At 39.7% G+C, this 26,304-nt stretch overlaps 1 protein-coding gene across 1 annotated transcript in view; it reads left to right on the top strand.

The window, feature by feature from the left end:
• Nucleotides 1-484: 484 nt before the first annotated feature.
• ofcc1 (orofacial cleft 1 candidate 1) overlaps nt 485-26,304 on the top strand; it is an 85,368-nt gene continuing 59,548 nt past the window's right edge. The window contains exons 1-12 of the mRNA XM_039790927.1: nt 485-500; nt 4,144-4,220; nt 8,671-8,741; nt 9,117-9,292; nt 12,579-12,683; nt 13,329-13,412; nt 15,824-16,048; nt 16,452-16,549; nt 17,923-18,009; nt 18,379-18,455; nt 19,712-19,838; nt 25,324-25,566. Of these exons, the coding sequence (XP_039646861.1) occupies nt 485-500; nt 4,144-4,220; nt 8,671-8,741; nt 9,117-9,292; nt 12,579-12,683; nt 13,329-13,412; nt 15,824-16,048; nt 16,452-16,549; nt 17,923-18,009; nt 18,379-18,455; nt 19,712-19,838; nt 25,324-25,566 (1,386 nt within the window). The remainder of the gene's footprint in view (nt 501-4,143; nt 4,221-8,670; nt 8,742-9,116; nt 9,293-12,578; nt 12,684-13,328; nt 13,413-15,823; nt 16,049-16,451; nt 16,550-17,922; nt 18,010-18,378; nt 18,456-19,711; nt 19,839-25,323; nt 25,567-26,304) is intronic.

Raw genomic sequence — 26,304 nt, 5'->3', positions numbered from 1 at the left:
TCGCATAAACGATCAACGACAGCTTAACCAGGTAATGGGAGGTCCAAATCGCTGGGCATCTTATTTAGATCCCATTTTAGCAGCTTAATGAGCAAACAAAGGATCCCAGTGGTTTGTAATATAGGCGTTGTGAAGATCCACTTTGCATGCACTGTATTGATTCAAATGTGAATGAATGATGGATTATTGTGCCTTTTTAAAATTCTGATTGTTTGCAGCATTGTAGCATTAATCAAAGAGAGATTGTAATGCGGGTCACTTGAACGAACAGAACAAAGTTCACAGCACCAATTACAAAAAAAAAATTACAAAACAAACAAACACTATTCATTGCTGTTACGTATCAGCAATCTCTTTTCCTCAGTTGAAAAGGCCACCGATGGCCTGATGGCGTTGCAGTCATACATAAAGCACAGTCTGACACAGTTTGTTCAAAGGGATGCATTAGCTGTGATCTGTTCTAAAGGGGGACATCAGTGTTAATATGCCTTATGCCAAAGGTGAGCGAACCAATCCGCCGGGTGTTTCCTACCTATTCTTCACAGCAGCTGTAAAGCTTGCTGGGTTGTCTTTGGCTGGAAAACACATTTGTGTGCAGTTCCCTCTAAATAATGCATGGGGGCAACTTTTGTGTGAATTGTCATATACTACATAATGGATGATCACAAAGCAATGTGAGCGCTTTACCTTCAGTTTGGGGGAGTTCATTGTAGTCGGAACAGAAAGGTGATAAAGCAGCCTGTTTTACCAGTAATATCTCTGGCTCTGTTGAAACAACACGTGAACATCTCTTTGAACGAGTGCTCTGCCACACTCCCCATTAATAATGAAACAGCATTTAAAACACAAACAGTGATGCCATCTGCTAGATGAGACTGTCACACAGACGGAACTTTATCTTGGCACAACTCAACGGTTATAGTTTTGGTAATGGCATGCATTAGACTGTGTCAGATATCGCTCCTTCCCTGAATTTAAATGACAAACAGTTCCTACTGTGATCATTCAAGTACTATTTTCCTTTCACTTAACTAAATGTATAACATACGGTGTGTATAGCAGATAGTCAGGTAGAAACCTAAGATCTAAATGATGTATTTTATACTTCTAAGAGGTGTATAATCTAATTCAGACTTTCTCTTGCACTTTTTGTTTCAGTGAGTGAAAGTGAACATGAGGAGGTTACCCGAGACTGCGTGTACGAGTGTGTGTGTGTGGGTGTGTGTGTGTGTGTGTGTGTGTGTGTGTGTGTGTATGTGTGTGTGTGTTGTTAGGAACTGCATCACCTTGACGACTGAGGTGTAGCTGACCATGAAGAGGACGAATTCGGGCCTCATAAGGTAAAATACCTCTTAATCCTAAACAAAATCAACATGCATGTATACAGTTACTAATATAATGTGCTAGTTATTTGCAATAGATTTGGTTTATTATCCAGTAGGATCAAATTGCATTCCTAAGTAAAAAGTGCACTTAGAAAGGCATTACCTTCTGGAAATGTACCTGAGCAATGTACCCCTAATTCCCATAAATAAAATGCAAAAGACTCAAATATACTCCACTGTTGTTCATTTCACAATGCACTGCTGATAGATGCCTTTGTAAGTGTACTTAGAGTAAATATGCATGCAAAACGTCTCCATTGTCCTTTTTCTACCCTTATGTCAGCTGTGTGAACTCTATGTCTTGAGGGAGACTGGCTGTTGTCAAACTATAAGAAAAGGCCTCTGTCCACAAGCAAATAAAATAGTCTTTGGTGCCTGGTGCCCTGTCCCTTGGTGACTATTGAATTACATCCCTTATCCATGTTCGCGGAGAAGAAAAAGAATGTCAAGCGAAGATTTCAGGTCGCACTATGCCATAGAAGAGGGGAAGTGCCTTGTCTAGTGCAACACAGACCCCACTGTCATTCTGGATTAAGGGTTGATTGAGCTTAGCTGACTAGATGACAGAGGAGATGGTCATTCTCAGGGCAGGAGAGAGAGATGGGAAAAAAACCCAATGCAGGCCAAATATACTGGCATGTCATTTTATAACTTTTGTGTGATTTGGGCAGGAAGTCTCTTCTGTTCATAATGTCATTATGTGTAGACTATTTGTAGGATCTTAAATAACAACTTCCTCATTTATTAAAAAAGAGATTTTGGGGGTCTGACAAAAGGCCAAGAAGCAATTGATTATAGGAGGTATTATATAAAATGTTGCATCATTTTGAAAAACGTAACCCTTATGTTGTCCTTGGGTCAAATTTGACTCGTTTTTAAAGTTTCTATGTCAAAAATATGAGTTTCTTTCAACCAAATTGCCCAAAAATAACTCGGATGGTTCCATACACAAAACAGGCGGTGATTATCTATCAACATAGGTTTCTCTGATCTCAACTATTAGTCTATATAATTCATAATTTCTGGGGTTTTTTAATCGACAATAAGGTATAATTTAATATGAATGAGGTTTATTGACTATAAATTCCATAAATAAGTGTTAAACTAGTGGTAATTATTTGGAATGAAGATGGCTAAGAAGATGTAACACAAAATTGGGTGATAATGTATACGTTATGCTTTAAGAACAGGCAAAACAGACAGAGGGTTAAAACACTGGTTTGTGCAGAGAAAAAAAAGCATTTAGAGGCTTCAGATGCTGCAGCAATCAATTGACAGCAGTGTCTTCTTTCTGCTGTTAAACTCTGACCACAGATGCTTATTCCTGGCATGTTGCTGAGATCAAACGAGGAAACAGTGCTGTGGCGTATGGGTCAAAAACAAGTACATCTGCACGGAAACCCTGTATAGATGATTTTGCCGTGTGCTGGCTGGTGTTGGCAGTGTATGTTTACATGGGTGTATTGTTTTTTTTTACACAGCAGTGAACTCATACATGGCTACCTCTCTGGATTGATACTATCTCAAGTCCAGCAAGTACATCATACTCTGTATGACTTTAGGGGGTTTGTTGCATGTACTGTAAACATTTTTTTTTAAATAACTTTTGACAGAAAGCCTGAACCTCAAACAGAAACGTGACTCAGCTATTTATGTGGTTAAAAATGATGTTGGCAATCTCATTGGTTAAGGAGCCAGTGTTTGGCAGGAGGCGTGCAGTTTTAACAACTAATTTACTTATTTTTCTTGCAGCATCACAATTTTACAACCTATAAAACACACACACACACACACACACACACACACACACACACACACATATCCCTATTAGTAACCCAGAAAAACAGTTCAGCAAATAAAAAACAGGAATTTGAGGGCTGTCTTTAATTCAATAAAATACACATGTTAAGGAAATGCTGCAAAGTAGCTCTTTATCTAAAAGTATTATCCTTCTTTTGTGTAGCTGGTGATAAGCGCCATTGGACACAAAGGCACAGCTGGAAATATAACGAAGGAGTTTTAGCCTCCACAGTTCTTTACACAATCAAGTTTTTTTTGTGGGCTGCGATAAGGTGCATGGATATCCTGTGGTCTTTGCCTAGTTAATGTGTACGGACCGCACACTGGCTCTGCTTTCACTGAGTTATTACGCCGAGTGTAATTTGAAACAATTACAAAAACACTGGCCCACTTGTTACAACACTCATTTTCCCTTCACATATACAAACCACAGATTCAATAGCTTTACATGTTTTTCAATCACACCCAGTGGAGCAGTGTTCAGTGTGAAAAAGTATAGCATTTCATCCCAGCTCGCATGGTATGGGATAATCTTTCACATTTTGCCTGGGGTTTGTTTTGCTATTTCAGCAGAAACTTGTGCAAGCCATGTGAATTACCATAGGAAAAAGACGATACAAATACCAAATGATATTGTATCAGATGTAAATGAATAAACTATTTGAATAATCAGGGCAAATAATTTGTTATGTGTGATAATAAATGGTGTTTATTGTCCTTTATTTTACCAAGATGCATTGCAGAGATAACAGGTTAAAACACACAAGCAGGGGAGGATTTTGTGCTGCACAGTAAGCTATTAAAATAGCTTTTTTTGTGCAAATTCCAGATCTGATAACAGTAACAAACTTTGAATTACAAGTCACATTTAAAGTTTGTGTTTTAAGTCAATAGCAGATGCTCCTTGGGAGCCATACAACTTTAGATTTACCATATTTTCATACATTCTGTTTTGCAGGCCTTGACATTGTTCAGAGATCAGGGTCAGCCAGTGATGATCTTTTGCAGTTTGTGGAGATGGACACCTTTAGCAGTGTGAGTACAGTTTCACTTCTGGCCCCTCATAGCAAGCGTAGCTGAACACAAAGAGGTCAGGCCTTGTATACCTCCATCTCTCTCACTGAAGGTGCTGGTGCAGTCTGACCATTGACATTTAGCATTCCTCCGCGCTGCCTCTGGGTTCTCAATGGGGGATTGAGGGGTGCAGAGGCCAGTGCCTGGTTCTCAAGGGTAAAAACAAAAAGGCTCTTGAAAATCCCAAGGAGTTCCCATGATCCCAGGAAAGACCTTGATCCGACCTGTGTTAGATTTCCATTCCCCGGATTAGGGCACACAAAAAGAACATATTTGACTGATTTATTTTATCTTTTGCTCTGGATTTCAGACAATGGCTCACAATGTTTTTTCCTTGACTGGCACTGACATATCTGGCACAGTGATTTGGCAATAATGAGAATTTGTAGAAGTTTCACAGTTTAGTCCAGTTTTATTTCCATAATCATTTGGCATTCATGGCCTTCACTGACATTTCTAAGTCGGTGCAGAAGCTTGTAGTGACATTTTATGGTGGAAAGTTTTCAAAGTCATTTTTCAAGTTTTTTTTTTTTTCTCCAGTAACATACATAATCTGTTAGCATCAAAGAAGCACACATGCATAAATAATTGACTAATTCACTTAAAGGGGGGCAGCGTAGATTAATTAAGCTTGAATACTAATTATGTTTTCTGTCTACACCAACTGACGCCGTTGTTGTTTAAAAAGAAACTGTTTGGTGGGTCACAATTACCGTGCACATATATAAGGCTGCTCTATAAATTAAGATGGTTTCACATTTTAAGGGGCTCTATGTGCCTTTGAAACAAAATGCTAACCTTATCTGCACTGATCAAAATAAAGATGCTTTGTAGATGTTTTCATTATTCTTATGACATTTCAATGATATGGCCATTTTCTATTATGTTGATAGAACAAAAAGCGACTTTATAAACATGAAAATCAAAATCAACTTTTATGTCTTTATTGATTTAGCAAGGCATTCGGTCTCATCTTTCTTATGTCTTTTTAATGATTTTATTACAACCCATCATGACAACCCGTTATATTCACACATTATATTAAATGAAGACAACATGATTTTACAATATTTACTCACACATTTATTTACATTGAAATTCGGATCAATGGTCAGGGATTTCTATGTAAAGCTCTTTAAACTCTTGTCATTTCCGGAAACACTCGTCCTTGACTCCTTTGCCTAGTGCACAGGATGCTTGTCTGGAAATGGTAGCTTCAAGTAGCTCTGTAAATACGAGGTTTTGCTGTCTGCGCTCCCCTGGCAAGCAGCGCACACAGGGACAGAGGAAGACAGCTCAAAGCTGGGGCCTTGTTTACAGCTGCGTGGGGAAGAAAACAGGCAGACGTAAATGAGGGTTGACGGTTTCATGAAGCACAATTGGTTGATGGCAGATTCAATGTGACTGGGCTGAACTGGGCGATGATCCGTACAGTATGCAAAATTCACTTTCTAGCTGGTCTGTGCCCACCAGCCCCTAGCAGCGAGCGGTCTTCCCCAAGCCCTTCTAGCTATGCCTTTGAATGCAACAAGAACTGAACAAGGCATTGTTGTGCTCAATTCCTTTTGACAACAATCACATTCATAAAAGAGAGGAAGAAAAAAAAAATCTTTTTTGTCACCAGTTATAAATGATTTTTTTTCTCATGTTGACTGCAAAGTAAGCCGTTTGTGTGTGCTTCACAGCTGCATTTTGGAAAGTGTGACAGCTTAAGGGGGCATAGATGCTTAGATGACAAGAGAATGAACTCAGGGGCTATGGCATTGTGCTACTCGATATGTATGTTGTAATATACCCACAATTCTTGGCACATGATTTTTATGTGCAACATGAGAGGGAAATTAAATGTGTTTGCCTGCACTTGGCCAGTTTACAGTAGTATTGAACAGCCATTCCTATATCTACAAATCCAGTTTATTTCCTGAACCTCTATTATACTTTCTTTTTTCTCCTCAGGATTGAATTGTTGTTTATCGTTTTAGAAATGCAACATCTGCATGTTCCATCCGGTTATGGCACATTAAACAACAGTCCTCGTATTACAAGGAGCATGCTGTCAATGTCAGTGGGGTCTAGGGAACGAGATGAGAACCAGGCATTTGTCTTAGCTCTCGAGACAGTGAGGCTCACATGGTGCTGTGTGGATTAGATTTCTAGTGACAATGACCCAAAGCTTTAAACCTGGGGTGTTTGTACTGTACTCAATCTGTGTACTTTCCCTTGTGTGTTTACTAAGGTTTTCTTCCCACTGTAACTGAACTTAAGGCGAGAATACATAAGTAATCAGAGGACTTATTGACATTTGCAGGACATGGAGCTGATTTACGTTGCATAGTAAGAAACATGGGCACTGTTAGAATGAGAACGAAACTGTGTCTAGAGGAGAGCTAGTATGAACTGATACGAAAATTACACAAGGGAAAGAATAAAAGAAGAAATATAAAGTACTTTTGAAGAAATTAATCTTAAGTCATTTTCTTAAAATTCTATGTTACATTGCAGTGTGATTTATATGCATTAAAGGCAGCTATACATTACACTTTTCAAGAGGAAGATTCTATTCTAGATTATTCTGTGCATTAATTACAATGATAAACAAAATACATTTGTATAGCCTAAGATCAAACTTAATTTGATTTCTCCTTTGATCTCTCCAAAGTGCCTTTAGCCCTAAGGGCAAAAAGCAATAATTTGCAAATTAAAGAGTGTTATCCTCCTTCATTGTTCTAATTTGATGATTAATTACTTTGGCAAAATAATATATCAGCTTCAACAGTAACTGTTGTCTAAGGACTGAACAACAATCTAATAGTATTCAGTAAAATTGGAATTGACTGTACAACATTAGGAATGCATTAATTGTAAATGTATTCATAATGTTTTTCAGAAATGTCTGTGAGATTCCAATAAAATATATTGAATACAATATATTGAAATATAATGATTACAAATGTCATGTAGCGTATTTAAATAAACGTTTCAGTTTACTACATAAACAAAGCAAATTGTATGCATTTTTTTCTTAGTAAAATGACCTGATTACTTTTCATAAAATAGTTTCAGGGAGTTTCTCAATTTGCATATGCACCCAAACAACATTTATCTTGCAGAAAGGTGTGTGTTATGAAATGAATGTAAGAAAATGAATGAAAACACAGGGAGACAATCACCACCGATGTCGACTTTGCCAGTCTCATACTCCGCAGTATGTGGAACTCAGAAAAACTGATTGGTACCCAGTCGAAATGAAAATGGTTTTTAAATAAGTTACAATTAGATAAGCATTAATCTCAGTGGTATAAATGAATGTCTTGCTGTAGGGCTTGTTGAATGTAAAAACAGATTTACCAAAACTCCTCTTACCAGATTGGTCTGGAAGTAGTCCTTCTCTATTTTAATTGCTCTGTCATTTAGAGTTGAAATAAGCCCCCCCCCACCCATTCTGCCCCTTGATTTTTGCCTTTGAAATTAAATATTGTATACAAATACATGCTGTTCATGGGCATGAGCACAGTTCATCATTGAAATCTGCATAAAATGATGCTTAAAAAGCTCCATACGCTTTGAGCAACAGAGCTCTTTTATATGGTGCATTCTTATGTAAACATATCCATAACAAAAACAACTACTTATGCCTTTTACTTCAGCTTTCTTATTGTTCTGCTTGTCCGCAGAAATGAGAGAAATGTGGGACAGCAGAGTTTGTTCCCCTCTTGATTTCAAAGGAACCCATACTTGCTTTCATACATTCCTCCTTTTTTCTTTCCATTCCATGCCAATGTAGACCACCTACAAGTCAAAATAGTGTTGACTTAGATAGATAGATAGATAGATAGATAGATAGATAGATAGATAGATAGATAGATAGATAGATAGATACTGTATAGATAGATCACATTTGTATTTATTTGCTTTACACTTGGATTCTATTTTGAAAATTCTCCAAGTTTCACAAAATACAAGTGGCCTGACATGGTGTTATTTAAAAACAACTGTTTTTCTTTCCTTTGAGATTTTTTAGGTTGAGTTCATGTGAATGTAAGTAAAGAGAAGTGTGCCTAGATTACCATACTCCATTTGCACACCGAGACTGTGTACTTTCATGCAGCCTGTGTAAAAAATGCATCATTTTCCAGGAGAGAGTGTTGTTGCCCATTCATTTTCAAAACAAGGAAGGGGGAAGTATTTTAATGTGACCTTCATTACACATTCGTGTCAACTTTTCTTATCTATTTATGATTAAATTCTTTTCCACTCCTGTTGTTCAATTAGTGCTTGACCCCTTTAGCGGCGATGTAAATTAAATGACATTTTAGTGTCGTCCCATATTTAAAATACTGCGTTAGTTGCGGATCATAAATGATGATCTTCATTCTGCAGCTAATTTATTCATTTAACAATTTCCCTCCAGAAGTTACAGCAGAAGGCTCTGCAGCAACCTAAGCAGAAGAAATCCAAGTCGGCTGAATTTCTGATGGGTGAGTCCTGCTTGATGAGTTATTGCTCATAATTTGTGTAAGGATTAATTAACTAATTACAGACAAATGGCTTTGGGCTAAATTTTGCTCTTGCTTGTCAGGGCGCAATTTGTAATTATTTTAATCATTTCTTCTTCTTCTCTTTTTTTTCTCCTCCTTTGCAAGATTCTGATTTAATTTTAACCTAATTGTGTTTTAGTGTCATTCGTGGAGGATGCGCTTGAACATTTTGGGGCTGAGAAATCACCAATAGAAACCTTCGGTTGCCAATAAAAGTGCTTTGTTGTTTTACGAAACGCTTTCACCTAGCTTGTTGCATTGCTCCGTCATGTCACTGCTTGTATTTTTATTTTATGTTTCTACTTATTCTGTCAGGGAGAGAGGAGCGAGCCGCTGTGGTGGGCATAGAAAACCCAGCCTTCGATGGAGGAGGAAGCACCGAGCTCTCTGTTCCTCCTGTTTGGCTGGGGAGAGAAATTCGAGGTGACAGGCCAGATAGCACCCTTGCAGCTCACCAAAAAAAAATGGAGCTGCAAGCCCCTGCCAAAGAAAGAGGTGAAGCTTCATTCTTCATTAGCCTCAAATTTGTTGACAGTAGATGTGTTCCTGATCTAACCTTTCTCTCACTCCCTCCCTCTCTCTCTCTCTCTCTCTCTCCTTCGGGGGCCCTGGGTCCCTGCATTCCAAAGCAAGCGTGTCCTAACAAGCAACCCTCGTATAACTTCTTCCTCCACTGGAGAACGCTACAGTAGTGGGTGTTCTATCTCTATCTAGAAGTACCCTCGACACAATCAGCCTTGACTCCCACTCTCGGCTACATGCCTTGTGGTGGGCTGGAGTCATAGGAGAGTGCATTTACATACGCTACTACGCTACCAAGCCGATCCGCTGTCTGTGTGGTGTACTCACAACGCCCCCGAAACACGGCTTAAGGCCAATCAGGCATACGAATATGCCCCCTTATAATTCAGTATGTCAGGGAGAACTCTTGAGGAATGGGATGGTAAATTAGGATGTGTTCAAGGTTGTGAGCGTGCCAGTTTTCTCAGGGATGAGTCACATGTTAAGATTCTTGATTTAATGTTATTTATTTTGCTTTTTGCTGTGCATGGCGAGTAATTATTATCAATTATTGTCATGATGTTTTATGCACAAGAGGTAGGATTAACCCTCCACACACACACGCACCACACACACACACGCATACAAACACACACACACACACTCTCCATGGTGTGTGGAACTGGCCAGCATATGAACAAAAAAATATTTTCTATCAGGTCAAGAAAGTCAGACCATAAACCAGAAATTAATAAGACTTTTTCACTAGCTGAAGATAATTGCTTTAGCAAAACAATCAACCATTCCAGAAGTCATCATATTTGTTCCTGTTTTGTTTTTCACCCTTCTATCACATTCATTTGGAGTTGAACACAATGTAGTGTATATGTAAGGACAAATAGTCTCTTCTCTGTTCTCTTGATCATGTCAGAGATCCACGACACATGTTGATACGCACTGTTCATTTCTATCTACATGTTTTTGGGCATTTTGAGGTTCTGCATACAAAATTTGAATAGAAAATTCGGTAAATGGAGAAAAAAAACTTTTTATGCTTGGCTTAAGTGGAAATTAGCATTGCAGTGAATTTTAACAACTCACCTTTAAATGACTTAGCCCCAAAAATAAAGAATAGAATTGAACTTGTTCACAAAATGTGTTGAAAACGCATCATTATGTTGTCTTAGATTAGATTATATGTTGGTAGTAGATGATAAAAACAGGTGTTAGCTACTTATAACTATATTCTTATCCAAAGACAAAAACTAAATGAATAAAAGAAAACTATAGAGAAGAAGAACATTATGATGTCTTATTGGTTTACACTAATGATCTCTCCATACACACTTCACCACAACAATCCAATTTAAGGAAGGAAGTAAGGAAGGAAGACACAACTAACCTTAATTCTCAAATAGTGGTTTTATTGAATATGAAAGGTCCACTGTCTCTGAGTGTATCAATAGTGACGTCTTTTATGAACATATATTGACATGCTGATGATTAGAGATAAGATAAGTTAAGCAGATTTTCCTCTCTTCTTTTTCTTTTATTAATTGGAAATGTAAATTAGGCCACTTGCCATACCCTTAAAGCGTACAAAATGAACTTAGATTAGAACTCAGGAAAATGTGATACATTTCATATACAGTCACTATATGAATAGTTTTAGGTATTAATAGGGCTGTGTCAAGTCCACGTACACCGTCTTATAACATGTTTTACATGCATGTCTCAAAGGGCATTATATATATACTGAATATATATATATATATCACACTATGTGTTTCATAGGTTTATGATTTCATTTCTTTCACTGAATATAGGATTTACATAAACAGGCTATAAATCACAGAGCAAAATAAGCAACAGTTTTTCATTGGGGAGTGTAAATATTCATATTGGAAGATCACAAAGGCATATTGTTCTCTGTTTGTGTGACACTTCTATTTGGCCTTCACCAAACTCTTTCATTATCGCTCATTCTCTGTTAGCAGTAACTCTGGCTGGCAAGAAGTGCTAGTTATTGATAATGTGCATAGAAGAACAGAGAATTGAAATTTTCATTAGAGAGATGAACTGGAGGACAGTCAGACTATTTAGGTAAATCACAGATATGACTCAAAAAGGCGATCCACGAAGCTACCACCATTATGCAAATTTGTGTTTGAAAAAAGGCTTTCATAACCTCAGAGCTATTTGCGGAGAAATTGTTCAAACTCTTTGTTAACGATGTGGAGGGATTTAACATGTGAATTTCACAGTCAATTTATGGCGCCGTTGAGGAGTCACACGGCTGCTCCTCGTTTAATAAGTTTCTCCGTCTGACTGTTTCACTTCGAGTAAGGACAGAGTGTGAAAACCTCATGCAAGATATTTCATATGAGCACGAAAGAATCCCAGTGAGCTTTTTCGGGTAGTGGCCTAGTGGGCCAGTGGTGCTCCTATGCAAACACACTTACTCACATTTTTATGCGTCCAAGCGCCGATACCCACAGACTTCTATAAAGGCGATCCTTGTGTGGAATATATAACATGATTTAATGCACCATGCATTTTTTTTTGCCCCACAACCTGAGAAATACAAGTAAAGCAATTTAGATTGGAGTGAAATATTCAAGGCCTGTAATGAGAATGATTTGGGGTTAAGAAAGCTGCTTGGTGGGGTGTACCCTTAATAGAAAGAGCCCCGGAGCCATTGGATTCCCATAAACTCTGTGGAGCAGACTTGATACCCATAGGTCAGTGATTGCTAATAAGAAGTCAATGAGACATGGGCGCTGGTTATTTTCCTTAAGATCAGCTCCTCCAAAACCCAGTCCTCTAGGCCGCTGACCTTGGAGTATTTAGAAGGTATTGTCTTTGAAATTCCTGTTACTTTTGAGCTTGTAGACCTTCTCATTAGTTCCTTTTGAACACGGCAAACATATGGCAGTCGTATTTAAGAGATTGCCTGCCGTGACCTTTTGCAGCATGCTAATTAGGCCCCAGAGCAGCACAGGCCGTGGAGAGGTGCACTGAGAAACCCAGCAGTCTCTTTCCCACTTTCTGCCTCTGTACTCATGTCTCATCTTGGCTCTGCCTTATCTGGTAGCAGCGGCTGCCCCTGCCCCTGCCCTTCGACAGTGTGGGTTTCAAAATTAACATTTCGCTTCATGTGCTTCTAATAACCACTAACCTGAACCTGTACAACTCCCCCATTTCCTTCCCCGCCACCCACCCCCTCGCCAACTCCCAACCCCTCTTTCTCTCATTCTCTCGCCGCTCGCACTTTCCACAGGAAATAAACGTGCCCAAAATTACTTTGACCCGTCGTCAGCAGAGCAGACAGACCCAAGGCATTGCGGGATGGCTGGGGTCAGCGCTGAAGATGAGCTGGAATTAAGTATGCCATTCTCTGTCATAATAGTTCTCCTCGGTTCATTAAAGTGAGGTGAGAGAGATCACTGGTAGCAGGCCGCCATTTGTGATGGCAAGACAGTCTATGTAAATACCCCAAGTGATGGCATCACAAGATTGGCTCCCCAACTCGCTGTCATTGACGAAGGTTGCGTATCATTGGTCAGTTTTCATTCCACCGTGGCTTTCTCTTTCCCCTGTCAAATGACACACGCAGAGCCACATCAATAGTTTGCAGCCCCCCTCCTAAAGTAGGCCTATTAAAAGCGAGCTCTTGGGAGCCAAGTAATATGCATGTTATAATGAAACATGGCTATTAATGGAGAAGCCATTTCACCTGTATCTTTTGGATATCACTGCCGTGTAATATCAAAGGATTCGCTAAACCAAATCTCATCACATGATGACAGGCCAGCTAACAGGCATGTTAAGGCTCCTATTTCATTACCCCTCTGCATACACTTGATTTTCACCCCTCTCCAGCCACGGCTAATATCTCTGGTTTGCATGTTAAGATGTGGTTCAGATTGACTTGTCTGATAAGTAGAAAGTAATTTTGACACACACAGATGCATGTAATTTTCCAGCACATTTGAGGGTGTACTCATTTTATAATTGTTTTGACTTGTAGCAATATTGAATGCTGATGAAAACAGGCTGTATCAAAGAATGGCTGCATTGCTGGATGAGGATGAAACCTTCATGAATATACCTGGTATGTATCTCCGTATTACTGTAGTCCTGTATCTTGGTAATTAGGAAGCCGGCGATTGGTTGACCCTCATCCAAATAGCAAAGATTAAAAAATACAAACATTAAGTTAAAACAACTACTTTAACTTTACATTGTATTCCTTTACTTTAGAACAATTACTTCACTTTTACATGACATTACTTTAATTTATAATAATTTAATTTAAAATTTTGGGAAATGTGACGTTAATGTAATCCCTTGTAATCACTATTTATTTGACATGTCCTGATTTAGAAAAAAATGACTGAAGTACCATTCTTACAGATCGCTCTAATGTATTAATTCTGTGTCACTTGTGTCTTTTGTTTTTCATGATGATATATTGATAAAAAAATCATGTTTTAACTTAATGGAACCAAAGTTACAATTCAAAACAGTGACCACAGCCACCAACAATGGTACCACTGAGTACTACAGAGAATATCTTTAAGAAAAGGAAAAAGAAAGTGAAATCATAAACAACCCAGACAGAAAACAAGACGCTACATTTTCCACTACCAGTGAAAGCAGTGCTTACATAGAACAAAGAATAAGACTAGGAACGGACCTTCACTTGTAGTCTGTGCTTTCCAAGCACAGCCATTGTCTCACAGTAGGCGTGCCTTTTCTCATTAGCTCAGTTTCATTTAAATATGTAGCCAACCAGGCAACATTGAGGTGGTTTAAGCTTAGCATTGTTCTGGGTGAAGACAGTCGCACCAGATCCTGTTGACATGACGCACATCTCCCTTGTAATTCCAGCGCGCAAGTGATGGGTTTAGGCCCGCTTCAACGCGGTAGAATTTAGTCGGCTTGTATTATTTGCCATTGTCTTGGATTTAGCTGTACCACCGAGATTAGCAGCCCCATCCATTGTCTTGGAATGTTCATGAAATCCCACAGAAAAAGTAAAGAGGATCTTGGATTAACAGTTCCTCCATGCAATAGGCTGAGAGACTGGGAAGGAAAGAGAGAGAGGAAGAGAGAGAGAGAGAGCTCTTACTTCTGTACTGTTGGAGTCCAACTGTGGTGACTGCCAGTAAGCACTTCACCAAGCTACAATGGACTTGAAGACAATCACCTTATGCTGTTGTATAGATGCCTCCCACCGGTGTAGGCCGCATGTCTTCTTTGCAGCAGCAGAACCAGCTCAGTGTATTTCAGTACTGATCCTGACATTTTGTGACTGCTTTTCAGGCTTTTTGTCTCAGCTTTTACAGCCTGCCACAAAGCACCATGCCCATTTCACAAGAAAGAGCATGAATACGTCAAAGTATTAATGAAATGGACAGTGGCCAGTGCTGTAGACATTTTCTCAGAAAAAAAGAGATTCCTGGAGAAATCCCTTCTGTCTGTCGAAGATCTTCACTTCTTTTTATCTCGATAAATTCTATTGCTTTGGCATGGAGATGAAATAACACAGAATTGGTATTCTATTCATTCTAGTTCTCTGTAAGGCGTTAGGCATTGATATCAGCTTCTATGTGAAAAGCATTAGGTGGTGATAACAGCTTTGGCTGTAGCACACATTGGACTGCACACGTTGAATACACAGATGCACAAAAAATACCTCTTTGCTTTCTACCAACGAGGCGGTGGAGCAAAACTGAAAGACGCACATGAGGCGGGTTAGCTACTGTAGATGATGCTTTCAGTAATGAATTCTAGCTTACTAACTAAAAACTAGTTCACATATGGTGCAGACGAAAACTTAGTGTCAATGTATGGGCTTGTTATTCACAATTTATTTAGGGTAAAGCCACAGCCATTCATTTACAGTAATGTGCAAAAATATACTACATCTTCCTTTGATTCCTTACACAGAAACACATTAGATATACAGTATGTACAGCATCAGTTCAACCTTATTGTACCCTGTTCTACATCTGCTCCTAAGTTAAAAAAACCTAAAAACTCCTGTTTATTTAATTATAAAATTCCAGTCATGCATTTCCCCATGATTTCGGATTAATTTTAAGACATTTTTTCAATTGAAGACCACAGATTTGGTAGAATAAACAACAGATTTTGCTAGAGTAAACAACTGCGAGCGTACGGTATTAGCTAAAAAGCAAAGCAGGCTAATGTGGTCATGTTTAATGCCCATGTAGAACTACAGTCCTGTCTCAGTGTGTATGTCATGGGGATCTGAGGAATAAAAAAAAAATGCTTTAGTGGTATGTGTGAATATGACACTTTGGTTTTGTGAGTGTTCACATTGTATTTGTGTGAGTTACTGTTTTAGAGTACATCATTGTCCACCTAGATAAATGTCTTGTATATACTGGATGTGGTAAGTATGCACATCCATCAGTATGTGTATGCATGTTTTTTTTGTCTGTGTGTGTGTGTGTTTGTGTGTGTGTGCGTGCCCACTGATGCGTATCTCTCCAGGTACGCCGCTAGCCTCCAGGGATGAGGAGGTGTTGGAGGTGAAGGCGGGTGATCCGGTGCTTCAGCGGCGACTGCTGCTCCACGGTGGTGGTGATGCCTCGGGCTCCAGGCCCTCCCTGGCCCATACCATTGCCAAAACCCAGGCTATGGCTGGTGCTGGGCTGGGAGCAGAGGCTGGACTCGAAGCAGGGAGGATGGTAATGGGCAGAGAGAGCACTGTAAAAAGTAATGCTATGCTTTTATTTATGTTTTGTATTTAGTTTCTAATGCAGAGAGGCATTATTTTAATATATTATTATTATGACAATTATTATTATTATTTTATGGTGGTATAAAATATACTTTCTTTGCACATATACTGTATGAAGTCAATCATTAAAGCTGGCTAGGAATCATTCCAGGAAGTTGTATACATTTTGGTTCAATTCTTTGTCTCTGGATATTTGTCCCACAGCCTTTATTGCTCGAGTGACATGATAGGACACATGACATAATATTCCACTCATTGTGCATAATGCTGCAGTGACACATGACATATTATTCAAAGAATTATGCATAATGCTGCAGTGACATTTTATTTTGGATGAATATCATAAGGTTTGTGATGTCACTGTATTACTTCTTGCAGTGAGGAGAGCTGAGGAGGTGATCCCCCACTACGCCCAGCAGCTGAGGGAGCGTGTGCGGCCTGACATGATCACGCTTGGCAGCCTTTCACTGCAGCAGGTCAGGGCTACAAAGAGGAATATCTGTGTCATCAGCCCATATTCACCAGCACATCAGCCATGTCCATTATGCTGTGTATCAGTGGCTTTGGCTAATGGACATAGAGTGTGTGCATGTGAGCATGTATATTTATCCACGTGTATGTGTGTGTGATACTCGGCTTACTAATTTTCTTTCTCTTTCCTTCCATATTTGCTTTGCTTTTATGTCCCCAACCTTTTTTTCCCCACCGCTACCTTTTATAAAAGTTCTGCATTTTTTATTTTCAGTGCAGATGGTCTGAATCTCAGCTGAATGCACTCATGTGAAATTGCTTTTTGTAGAACATGCATTCAAGGTTAGATAACTCATTCATCCTCAGCGAAGAGTGAGTGCATGGATTTCAACTGTATAATCTATGCTACATGTGATATCCTCACACAATTAACTTATTTGTGGAGACAAATTGTGTTTTTGTCTTTGAACTATGTTGTGCATTATTATGCATATTTGTTTCTGACGGAAGCTGAATTCCCTTGGTTCTGTACCCTTTTACGGTCTTTTCAGGAAAAAATGGAGCGTGACTACTTTTTATTTTCCAACTGGGGAGTAGAGATATTGTGAACTAGCGTTAAGATCTGAAGCTCCTTTCAAAGCAAGTGTTTGTATTCCATCAGACAGAAAAGAAATAAAGGATATAAGAACATGGGGTTTCCATTGTGTTGGTAAATCTAGATTGTAAAGAAACCCAAACATTAACGCATATGTAAAAAGAATGCAGAACTTCTATCCACTGTATTTTTAGTTATAATCTCACTTGAAAAGAGAGTAGGAGTATCAAATTATATGAATAGAAAGTAAACGTAATTGGGGGGGAAAAATGGTTAAACAATGTCTCACCATCACTTGGAAGCCACAGCAACAGTTGACTCATCCTCCCTTACTGGATAATCAGTGGCATCTACTGTGTACTGTATCAGTATTGGGATCAGTGTTATCTTATTCTGCCATAATATGTATGTGCTTCCCTACTGTTTCCACACCCACCTCCCATTGAAAGCACATTATCCTCCAGAGATTTCACATCTATTTTAAAAATAATAGTCTTTTTCTTCTTTCTCTATTCTGCCGTACAAAGCTTCTACAGGGCGAGACGCTGTCACTTAGCAGTGTCAATGCGTCTGAATGGGGAGTGTGAATGTGCTGACTGAATGTAAAACCGGCAGAAATACTCATCAAACGCTACATGTCTTTAGGGCCTGGCTCAGTATCGATTGCCTGCAGATTGCATTACAGTTGCTCCTTGTGCTTAATTCTGCCATTATGGTGCACTGCACTGTTTCATAAAGCTGCATCCAAAGAAAGTGTGCATGTGTATTTACACGTATTTTCAGAAAGCAGCTCAGAAGGGACAACTGAAGAAGAGTGAGTGGGCAAAGAGAAAGGAGAGACTGATGGCCTCCTTCACTGGGAATGTTCAGGTAAAGGCCCATGTACTGTATAAATGCTGCGTGAAGTATGTGTTGCTTTTGTAGTTCTAGGTATAACATCCCACATGGGCATAGACATTGGGACTGTATGCTGTTTATAGATCATTTCACTAGCTCGACATATTCCTCCAGTCATACTCTTTCTTATTACATTTGTCCATAACACAAGCCAGCTAAATTCTAATGCTTAAACGCTCATCTTTAAAAAGAAATATTTCATTACAGTCAGTCACAGACATTAATAATATGTTACATCATAATTTAGAGTGATGTGGTTTAAATGAAACTGCCAATTAGCTGATAATGGTAATTAACACATTAACAGTGTTTGTTAACATATCCACTTTAATATTTCAAAAGGAGCCTCATTCACAAAGCGACTGTGACGAGGCAGTGAGAGAAGCACCACAGCCCAGGCTGAACACACTGCTTCAGTCGTAAGTCCAACCCATTTCATATTTCTCTCCATATGTACAATTGATGTCACACAACTGTAATCAGTAATTGTGTGAAACACATTTGTATTCCCTCTGACATTCAAAACGGCATGCAATTCATATGTCCTCTGCATGGCTTCTCCTGTCGACGGGCATTGCATTGTGGGTAGTATGGCTCGAGGGCACAGAAATCTGTCCATGTCATTGGGCTCGGAGGCGCATCAATTCTGGGTCCATCCACTTTAGTCAGAGATCACACATCAAATATGGTAGCGAGAGCCCCGCGGGCAATCAGCTTAGCATGTTTAAGTTTTTAGTAATTATGGTCTACCATGCTGGCTGACATGATAAAATCAAGAAACTGCTATACACATCAGTATCTTCTCTTGTGTTTGGTTGTTTTATGGGTGGGTGGTAGTCGGACACCAGCCCTGTCAGATGAATGTGGTTCGGAGTTTAGCGAAGATGACCTCCTCTCGACAGCCTTGAACCCTGCAAATTCCTTCTGATATCAATGGTGGGTGGCTATTAGACATGGGAGACTTTCTATGCATCACCTAGGGCTACATCTGCCTGAAATTTAATGAGAAATGATTTCACTTTTTCTCTCCTTACGCCTGTAAAAGGAAAAAATAAAGAGGAGAGACGCGGCGCTGACTTGTGGTTTTTGCAACAAATGTGTAATTCATTTGTTTCCACTGTTTCTGATTTAATGGAGGTCGAGTAATTGCATTAGGAAGCACATTGTGCCTTGTTGTGAACTGATGAAAGCACATGTAATACAGTTGATAGGCAAACAGTGAGGGGGGAGAGAGGGAGAGAAGAGAAAGAAGGACCCAGTGTGTGCCTTTGATGCCGAGCATTTATTTGCCGAATTTTCCTTCCTTTTACAAGCATCTTATCCCCAGTCACAGGCAGGCCAGAGCCCCTGTGATATTGCTTTATTTTGAGGAATTAAGAGAGGTGGCGAGGAGACAGAGCGAAGCAACCGCTTATTACATTACCACTGATAAGATTGAAAGGCAGAGAGAGAGAGAGAGAGAGAGAGAGAGAGAGGGAGAGAGAGAGAGAGAGAGAGAGAGAAAAAACAGAGACCCAGTGGAAAGTGTTGTATTGTGGTGTTATTAGGTTGAGCTGCTGTTGGCTACAAAGTAGAACAACAGAGTCCAAAATGCAGGTGGCTGTTAACAGGGTTAGCTTCTTGTACTTGTGTGTGTTGTATACTTGTGTGTCTGTGTGTGTGTTTGTGCATGTAGCAGCAGAACCATTGAAAGCCCATCACTAAGAGAGCTTGGGGAAGGCAAAGAGGAAGCAATGGCCAAATACGGCCAGATGACAGAGCTCCCAGAATCCTCCTCTTCAGCATCATGGCCCGCGTGGCAGGTGAGATCTGTTAGCCGCTCTGACTGTGAACTGAGAGACACACATTCCTTGGAAAAAGAAAGCACACAAACAGGAAGTGACACACCCCTTAATCTCTGAAAAGGCTTCTTTCTCAGGAGGAGATATTGATCCCAAAGTGTTTACAAAAGGTCTTTTTTTTTTTTTTTTAAAAACAGTCCAATGATGTAATTATGTGAATCCTGTGATGAAAGGGACTTGATAGAGAGAGGGGAAATTATCTCAGATATTTTCTATTTTTTCAAATTCTTTCACTCCTTTTATATGGGTACTGTATGTACACATGCCCACACAAAGACACATTCACATGCAGGCACCATACACTGCTACACAAAAGGCTTCCCTATACAGTATGCTAACTATTTAGACACATTATTTTCATACAGTATATAAAGATTTTTTTTTCCTGCTTTGTGTGGATGGTGTCTGTGGTTTTAGGAATCTAAGTAGGAGGGAAAATGAGTCTTTGGAGATGAAAAAGGGGAACAGAGGGAGAGGGGAGAACAGAGAACCAAGTGGGAAAGAGAGAAGGAAGCTGCAGCTTTAGCATTAGCATCACCAGCTGTGGGAGGAGTGTGCTGTTGTGTTGCATCTGGGGATGAGGCTGCCATGCCACCGTGCTGGCTTAAAGATGTAATGAATCTTCAGTCGGGGGCTTTCCTTCCAGGGTGACAACTGGCTTTGAGGAAGGTTGTAAATGCAGGGGAGATTGTGGTATAATTCCTCAGACTGGCGTTTGTGCCCCCCAGTCACCATTCGATTATCTCCCAAATTGCTGTGTTTCACTGAGATAAAGATTTTTTATGGCTTGCTGACTTGAAACAACCGGCACAGGCAGAATAGGGGGCAAAAGAGGGAGAGGGAAAGAGAGAGAGAGAGAGAGAGAGAGAGAGAGAAAGCAATGGCCAAACCTGCCACGCATAGTAATTTTCTTTGGTAAATGACAAAATCTTTGTTTATATGACATTTCCCTAAAATTACTGCAGCGAGATGAATCTGAAATATAAAATGTCACATTTGGCATGCAAAACTATGAAAATATATTTCTGTGCAAAATTCATGGAGGCATTTAATTTAGAACGTGTTTAATAACTAAGGCAGCCTGCATCAGTAATCCTGCCCGGAGGTCCCAAAAAGATTGTCATATTTATTCTCTCCTTTCTTCACCCCCCTCCTTCATTCCGAAGCCAAAAAATTTTAAGGGTAAATGTTCATTGTTAATTAAGATTTACTAATTAAAATGAAAATAATTAACAAGAAAGCTTAATCTCTGAATATTAGCCCATACTTAGAAAGAAAGGAAGTTTTTGTATGTGGCATGTCCTGTCTCTATTAAGAGTGCATTTTGTGTGATCAGTCAATGTGTGGAAAGCCCTGAAAAGATATTTCAGCGAAAGGACGGCCGCTTGCCAGCAAAACCACGGAGGATCCCTTGCTAGAGCCTTTGATCTCATCTGTAGGAGTGCTGTAATGTTATGGCACTTTAGGCACAACTCAGGCTTGGGGCAAACAAACCACCTCTGATATGGAAAATTGGCTCACTTCACCTTTGCTGTCTTGACTGTCTCTTACGACGCCTGTGCAAGCATGTGGGCCAGATAATAACAATACCTCTAAAACATATACACAGTGCAAATTGGACACTGGTGTGATGTTATTGTTGTTGTTGTTTTTTCTTTGCTTCTATTTTCTATTTTCTCCTTTCTCATCCTCCTCCTCTTCCTTTCCACTCATGCATGCATACGTCTCTTTCCAGTGTGGGGGTTTTGGAGGCCTCCATCACCTCCTCCCAAATGTGAGATGTGTGGGCTAAACCGCTTTGCCACCAATTATACTAATTTCACTTTCTGCCTAAATTGTTTTTGTTGTTTTGGTATGCAAAGATGCTCACAGTGGGGAGATTGAGGGGCATTACTGCAGGGCTCAGCACACACCTTGCCTCCTCACAGACTGGCAGAGCAATGGGCACTACTGCCAGCCGGTGTTGTGTGTGTGTGTGGTGTGTGTCTGTGAAAAGGAGAGGGATAGTCTCAGGTTGTTTGGTAACAACACTGCACACAGTATACTGTAAAACCAACAGTGGATACAATGTATAAATATGTGTGAGCACATGTAGCCCCTGAGTGCTACTATGTCATCGTTGGGATTGAGGGCTTTAATTGCCAGACACTCCAAATTTGCCCTAAGGAGTTGGTCAACACAGTGTAAATTCAAGTGCATGAAATACATGGGCATTAAAAGATGCAACTAAGATAATCAGATATAAATGAATGCCTGCACTTAATAAAGGAAGGGATAGGGCAGGATAGGATAGGAAAGGATAGGATAGGATAGGATAGGATGGGATAGGATACGATTGGGCAGTTTTGAACAGGATGGGAAAGGATAAGATAGTAACGATAGGATAGGGTGGGGTAGGATAGGTTAAGGAGGAATAGAATAGCGTGGGATAGGATGGGAAAGGATAGGAGAGAATGGAAAGATAGGGTGGAATAGAATGCGATAGGATGAAAGTACAGGATAGGTTGGGATAGGGTGGGATAAAATGGGATAGGATAGGATTGGGTGGGACAGGGTAGGATTTGATTGGATCAGATCAGATAGTACAGGATAAACTAGGATAGAATGGGATTGGAAAAGAAAGGACAGGATGCAAAAGAATCAGTTAGGATAGAAATCGGCTGGTTTGATTTTAATATTTGTTGTACACGATCAACAACAAGTTTGGTCTGATGATATCGGTAGAATTAAGGTATCAAGTCAACAAAAGGAATCATTTTCTGGGAAACATTAATGTCCATATACAAGTTAACAGCAATTTGCGCAGTGGTCTTTGACATATCTTGGTCTGTGTAATGGGAACACATGGATGGACAAAATGTCGAACCAGCCAAACAACAGACCAAGCATCGTTGCTATTTCCGTTTAAAAACACACACATCTGGTAATAAAGACCAAGTGGCTCTGTTTAAGCCAGATTGACTTTTCATTCAGTGCTGTTCAACAGATGCCATAGGGGACAAAAGACTGAATATGTATTCATATTGTTCTCTGATTATGTTTCATAAAAAAACTAAACTGTCTCACCAGCTTACCCTATTACTCATCTTAAGCCCTAAAAAGAGGCACATGTCACCAAAACAAACAAGCAAATGAACAACTAGTGGGCTGATGTAGCCTGAAGGTTACTAGGATGAGCTCGCTACCAGAAGGTTGGCGTGCTGAAGCCTTCATCTATATGGGTATACCTTCATCTATATGGGTAGTGTGACCAGGGGAATTAAATAGCACTCTCAGCTTCGGTAACAAGGAATGCTGATGTGCCTTTGAGCAAGGCACTTAACCCCTAAATGGTTGAATGGAGATCATCATATGAGATCATGCAGCTGCACTGGGCATGTCTTACATATCGTCGCTGTCGGGCAGAAACCTTGTATCTGTATATTTTGTTTTCTTTCCCCAAATCAATGCTATTGGTCACCCTTTCCGTCTGTCTGTGGGTTTTACACAAATTTAACCAGGATGAAGCAACTTAGTCTGACTTTGTCTGAGGTGAATAGCTCAATAAAACAATATCAATATATCATTAGCCTTTTTTAATTTGCTGAAAAACAACGAATTTGGACATACAAGGTTTTCACCCGACAGTGACGATATACCATGGTTGTTTGCTGCAGTTGAACAAAAACATATCTGAAAAATCAAAAAAAAAGATGACTCCCACACAAGTGGGGAATTACATCATCAAATACATATTTTTCTGTCATGATATTTCTCTCACTTCACTCCTATACTAAATTGCATGCAACTTGCGTCTTGGTCAATACCTTACAAATATACAATATATCGGCAATTGCAAGTATTCTTCACCTACTGAAGGTCTATCCTCAAAAATTGTTTTTCCTTAACCTACAAGGAGAAGGGATAGTTGTTAATTTCAATAACAGCTAAGTATGAATGAGGAGGTGTAGTGACTTAGTAACTTTATTTACATAGCCCTCCAAACAGTAGTTTCAAAGTGATTTACAGAGGTAGTGGTGCAGGGAGTGATGTAGATTAGATAACATAACTGTTGACAGCATTCACAACCAGTCAGTACATTTGTAGTAGTTTCACAATGTCAATAAGTTAGTTTGTTTTAAAGGTGGGTTGCATAATTATGTTTACAGGTGTTTGACACAGTAGACACGGTAAACATGGTTTTGTTGAATATTGCAACATCCAACTAACAGACATAACAGCATCAGCTTGGTTACATTTACCGGCAAACAAACACTGACTATAATCCATGGTCTTATTGTAATTATAAGGGTTTTCAGTGCTATGCATCACTGTCACGCTACTAATATTATCCTTTTTCCAGTCAAATGTGGTGTGAGACAATACAAAATCTCTTTTTGCTCTGTGAGGTATGAACCTTTTACTTCTGCACTTCTGATATATATCACGCAAGCTAATTGCTTTTTGACTTTAAAAGTGTAACCTGTATGTTCACAGTTCTACTATTAATCATCTGCACATTTGTGTCTGTGTCATTCATGATTTCACTTCAATGAGATGACAAATGTGGCATCCCATTAATGCAAATGTGCGTACATTCTTTCAGGAAGACTTCTATGCTTCACATTTCTCTCTCCCAACCTAATCAGCTGCATTGTCATCTGCTGAATGTGGGCATTTACTCTTTCAGTTAAGCCAACCAGATTTTGAGCTATCGCGTTATTGCATTCCAACTTTAAGGGCCCTTTTTAACAATCTAAGCGCACAGCATTTTACTAATGCGTTGTTAAAATAACAATGAAATGCTGCGCTATTGACTTTAGACCAGGTTTTTGTTGGTCAATGGCGCGATCACTTTCCGCTGCCTCAACATAGCAATATGCCAATAATGCACCTGAACACAACTCCCTGTAAGCGCAGGTGCATTTGCTATTTAAACGACGGGAAAACGCGTCGGTCTTAAACTAGCAAAGACACTTGCGTCGGGCTTTGCTCTGCGCTGCGCCGGGTGTAAGATAGGGCCCTAAATCTGTTCTACTCTCTGCTGCTGTCAGTTGTCATCTCAGGCAAAATCGATGCAACCCTCCTCCACCCCGTTCACCTCCAGCTCTCATCATTCCCAGCATCCAGGGTTCCTCCATCAGAAGCCCCGCTTCACATCACATACATCCTGATCTTCGGGCTTGCTTTATCCCTTCATCACCTCTACCAGTGTCTACACTCCATCGGGGCGATATTCCTATATACCCACGGCCTCTATGCCCCTTATAAATTAACATTGTGGTGGAGTCTAATCGCCAAAGACTCTAACCATATCAATCTATTATGCACCATGTTCATTAAACTCATTTCACTCTTAAATGAAGTCTCTCCTGATTGAAATACAATCAGTTGATGTTAGTAATAATATAGAATTGATTAAATATTGCAATAAAATCTTATGTTCTGCGCTTTTTGTGTATTATAGGTAAACCAGAGCACAACTCCACAGCCTGTGGAGGTGTATGTGTGTTGCCTAAGAGCCACCAGAGATAAGCTACCCAGGGGCCTCTACACTGTCAGTGTGGCCCTTCACAGCCGTCTAGGGGGTCCAGCTCTGGCCTTGTGCAGTAAGACGGAGCAGCGACAATGGGCGGCTGCCACCGAGCCGATCGAGCATCGGGGACGCTTCTTTGACATTGACCTGCAGCTTAACCAGAGCCTGTTCATGGTGAGGAGACGTTGGACACAAGCTGAACATTTTGATACTGTAACTAATTCAGTCCACAAGACATTAGAAATACTTTGCTATTTAATTAAATTTAGATGGATTGCTTGAAAAGTTCAGATACATGAATCATAAGTCATAACTTCAGTTTGTTCTTGTTTAAATGTTGGAGTGCAGCAGACAATTATGGGATAATTCTTTAAGACCACACATTTAGTTTATGGACTGCACATGTTAGGTTTGCAGTCCACACTGTTATTCACAATTAAGGTTGCAGAATTGAAAGAACAGTGGTGACTGTGGCTGTTGTGAAAAATACACAAAAGTCTGCATTTGCAGGAACCAGTGAAAGTTGCTTTCCTCTATTGACACTAATGTGTTTTTATTCAACAAGGAAAGGACAGAATCAGGTTGGGGTTTGTAAGGACTGTATTAATTTGACGCTTGAGGAAGCTGCTTTAAATATTTCTTTTCTTTTCCAGTGAAATATTTGAATGAATATAAAGCATCTCTTATCCGAAAGCAATTTTGACATTGAGGTAGGCTGAATTAAAACACGCTCACTTCCAATGACATGGATGAAGCCTTTGATGTGAAATTCAATGGAAAATTTTAGGAAAACACAATCTTAAAAGCAACAAGTCCCCTCAGATAAAAGCAAACAATAAAACATGCTTTGCTAATATGACAGAACCCACCACACCATGCGTGTCTTCAGTTTTTGTGTTTGCCACAGTATTT

Source organism: Perca fluviatilis, chromosome 22 (genome assembly GCF_010015445.1).
Source record: "Perca fluviatilis chromosome 22, GENO_Pfluv_1.0, whole genome shotgun sequence".
Taxonomy (NCBI): Eukaryota; Metazoa; Chordata; class Actinopteri; order Perciformes; family Percidae; genus Perca; species Perca fluviatilis.
This window is presented reverse-complemented; position numbering and strand designations above follow the sequence as displayed.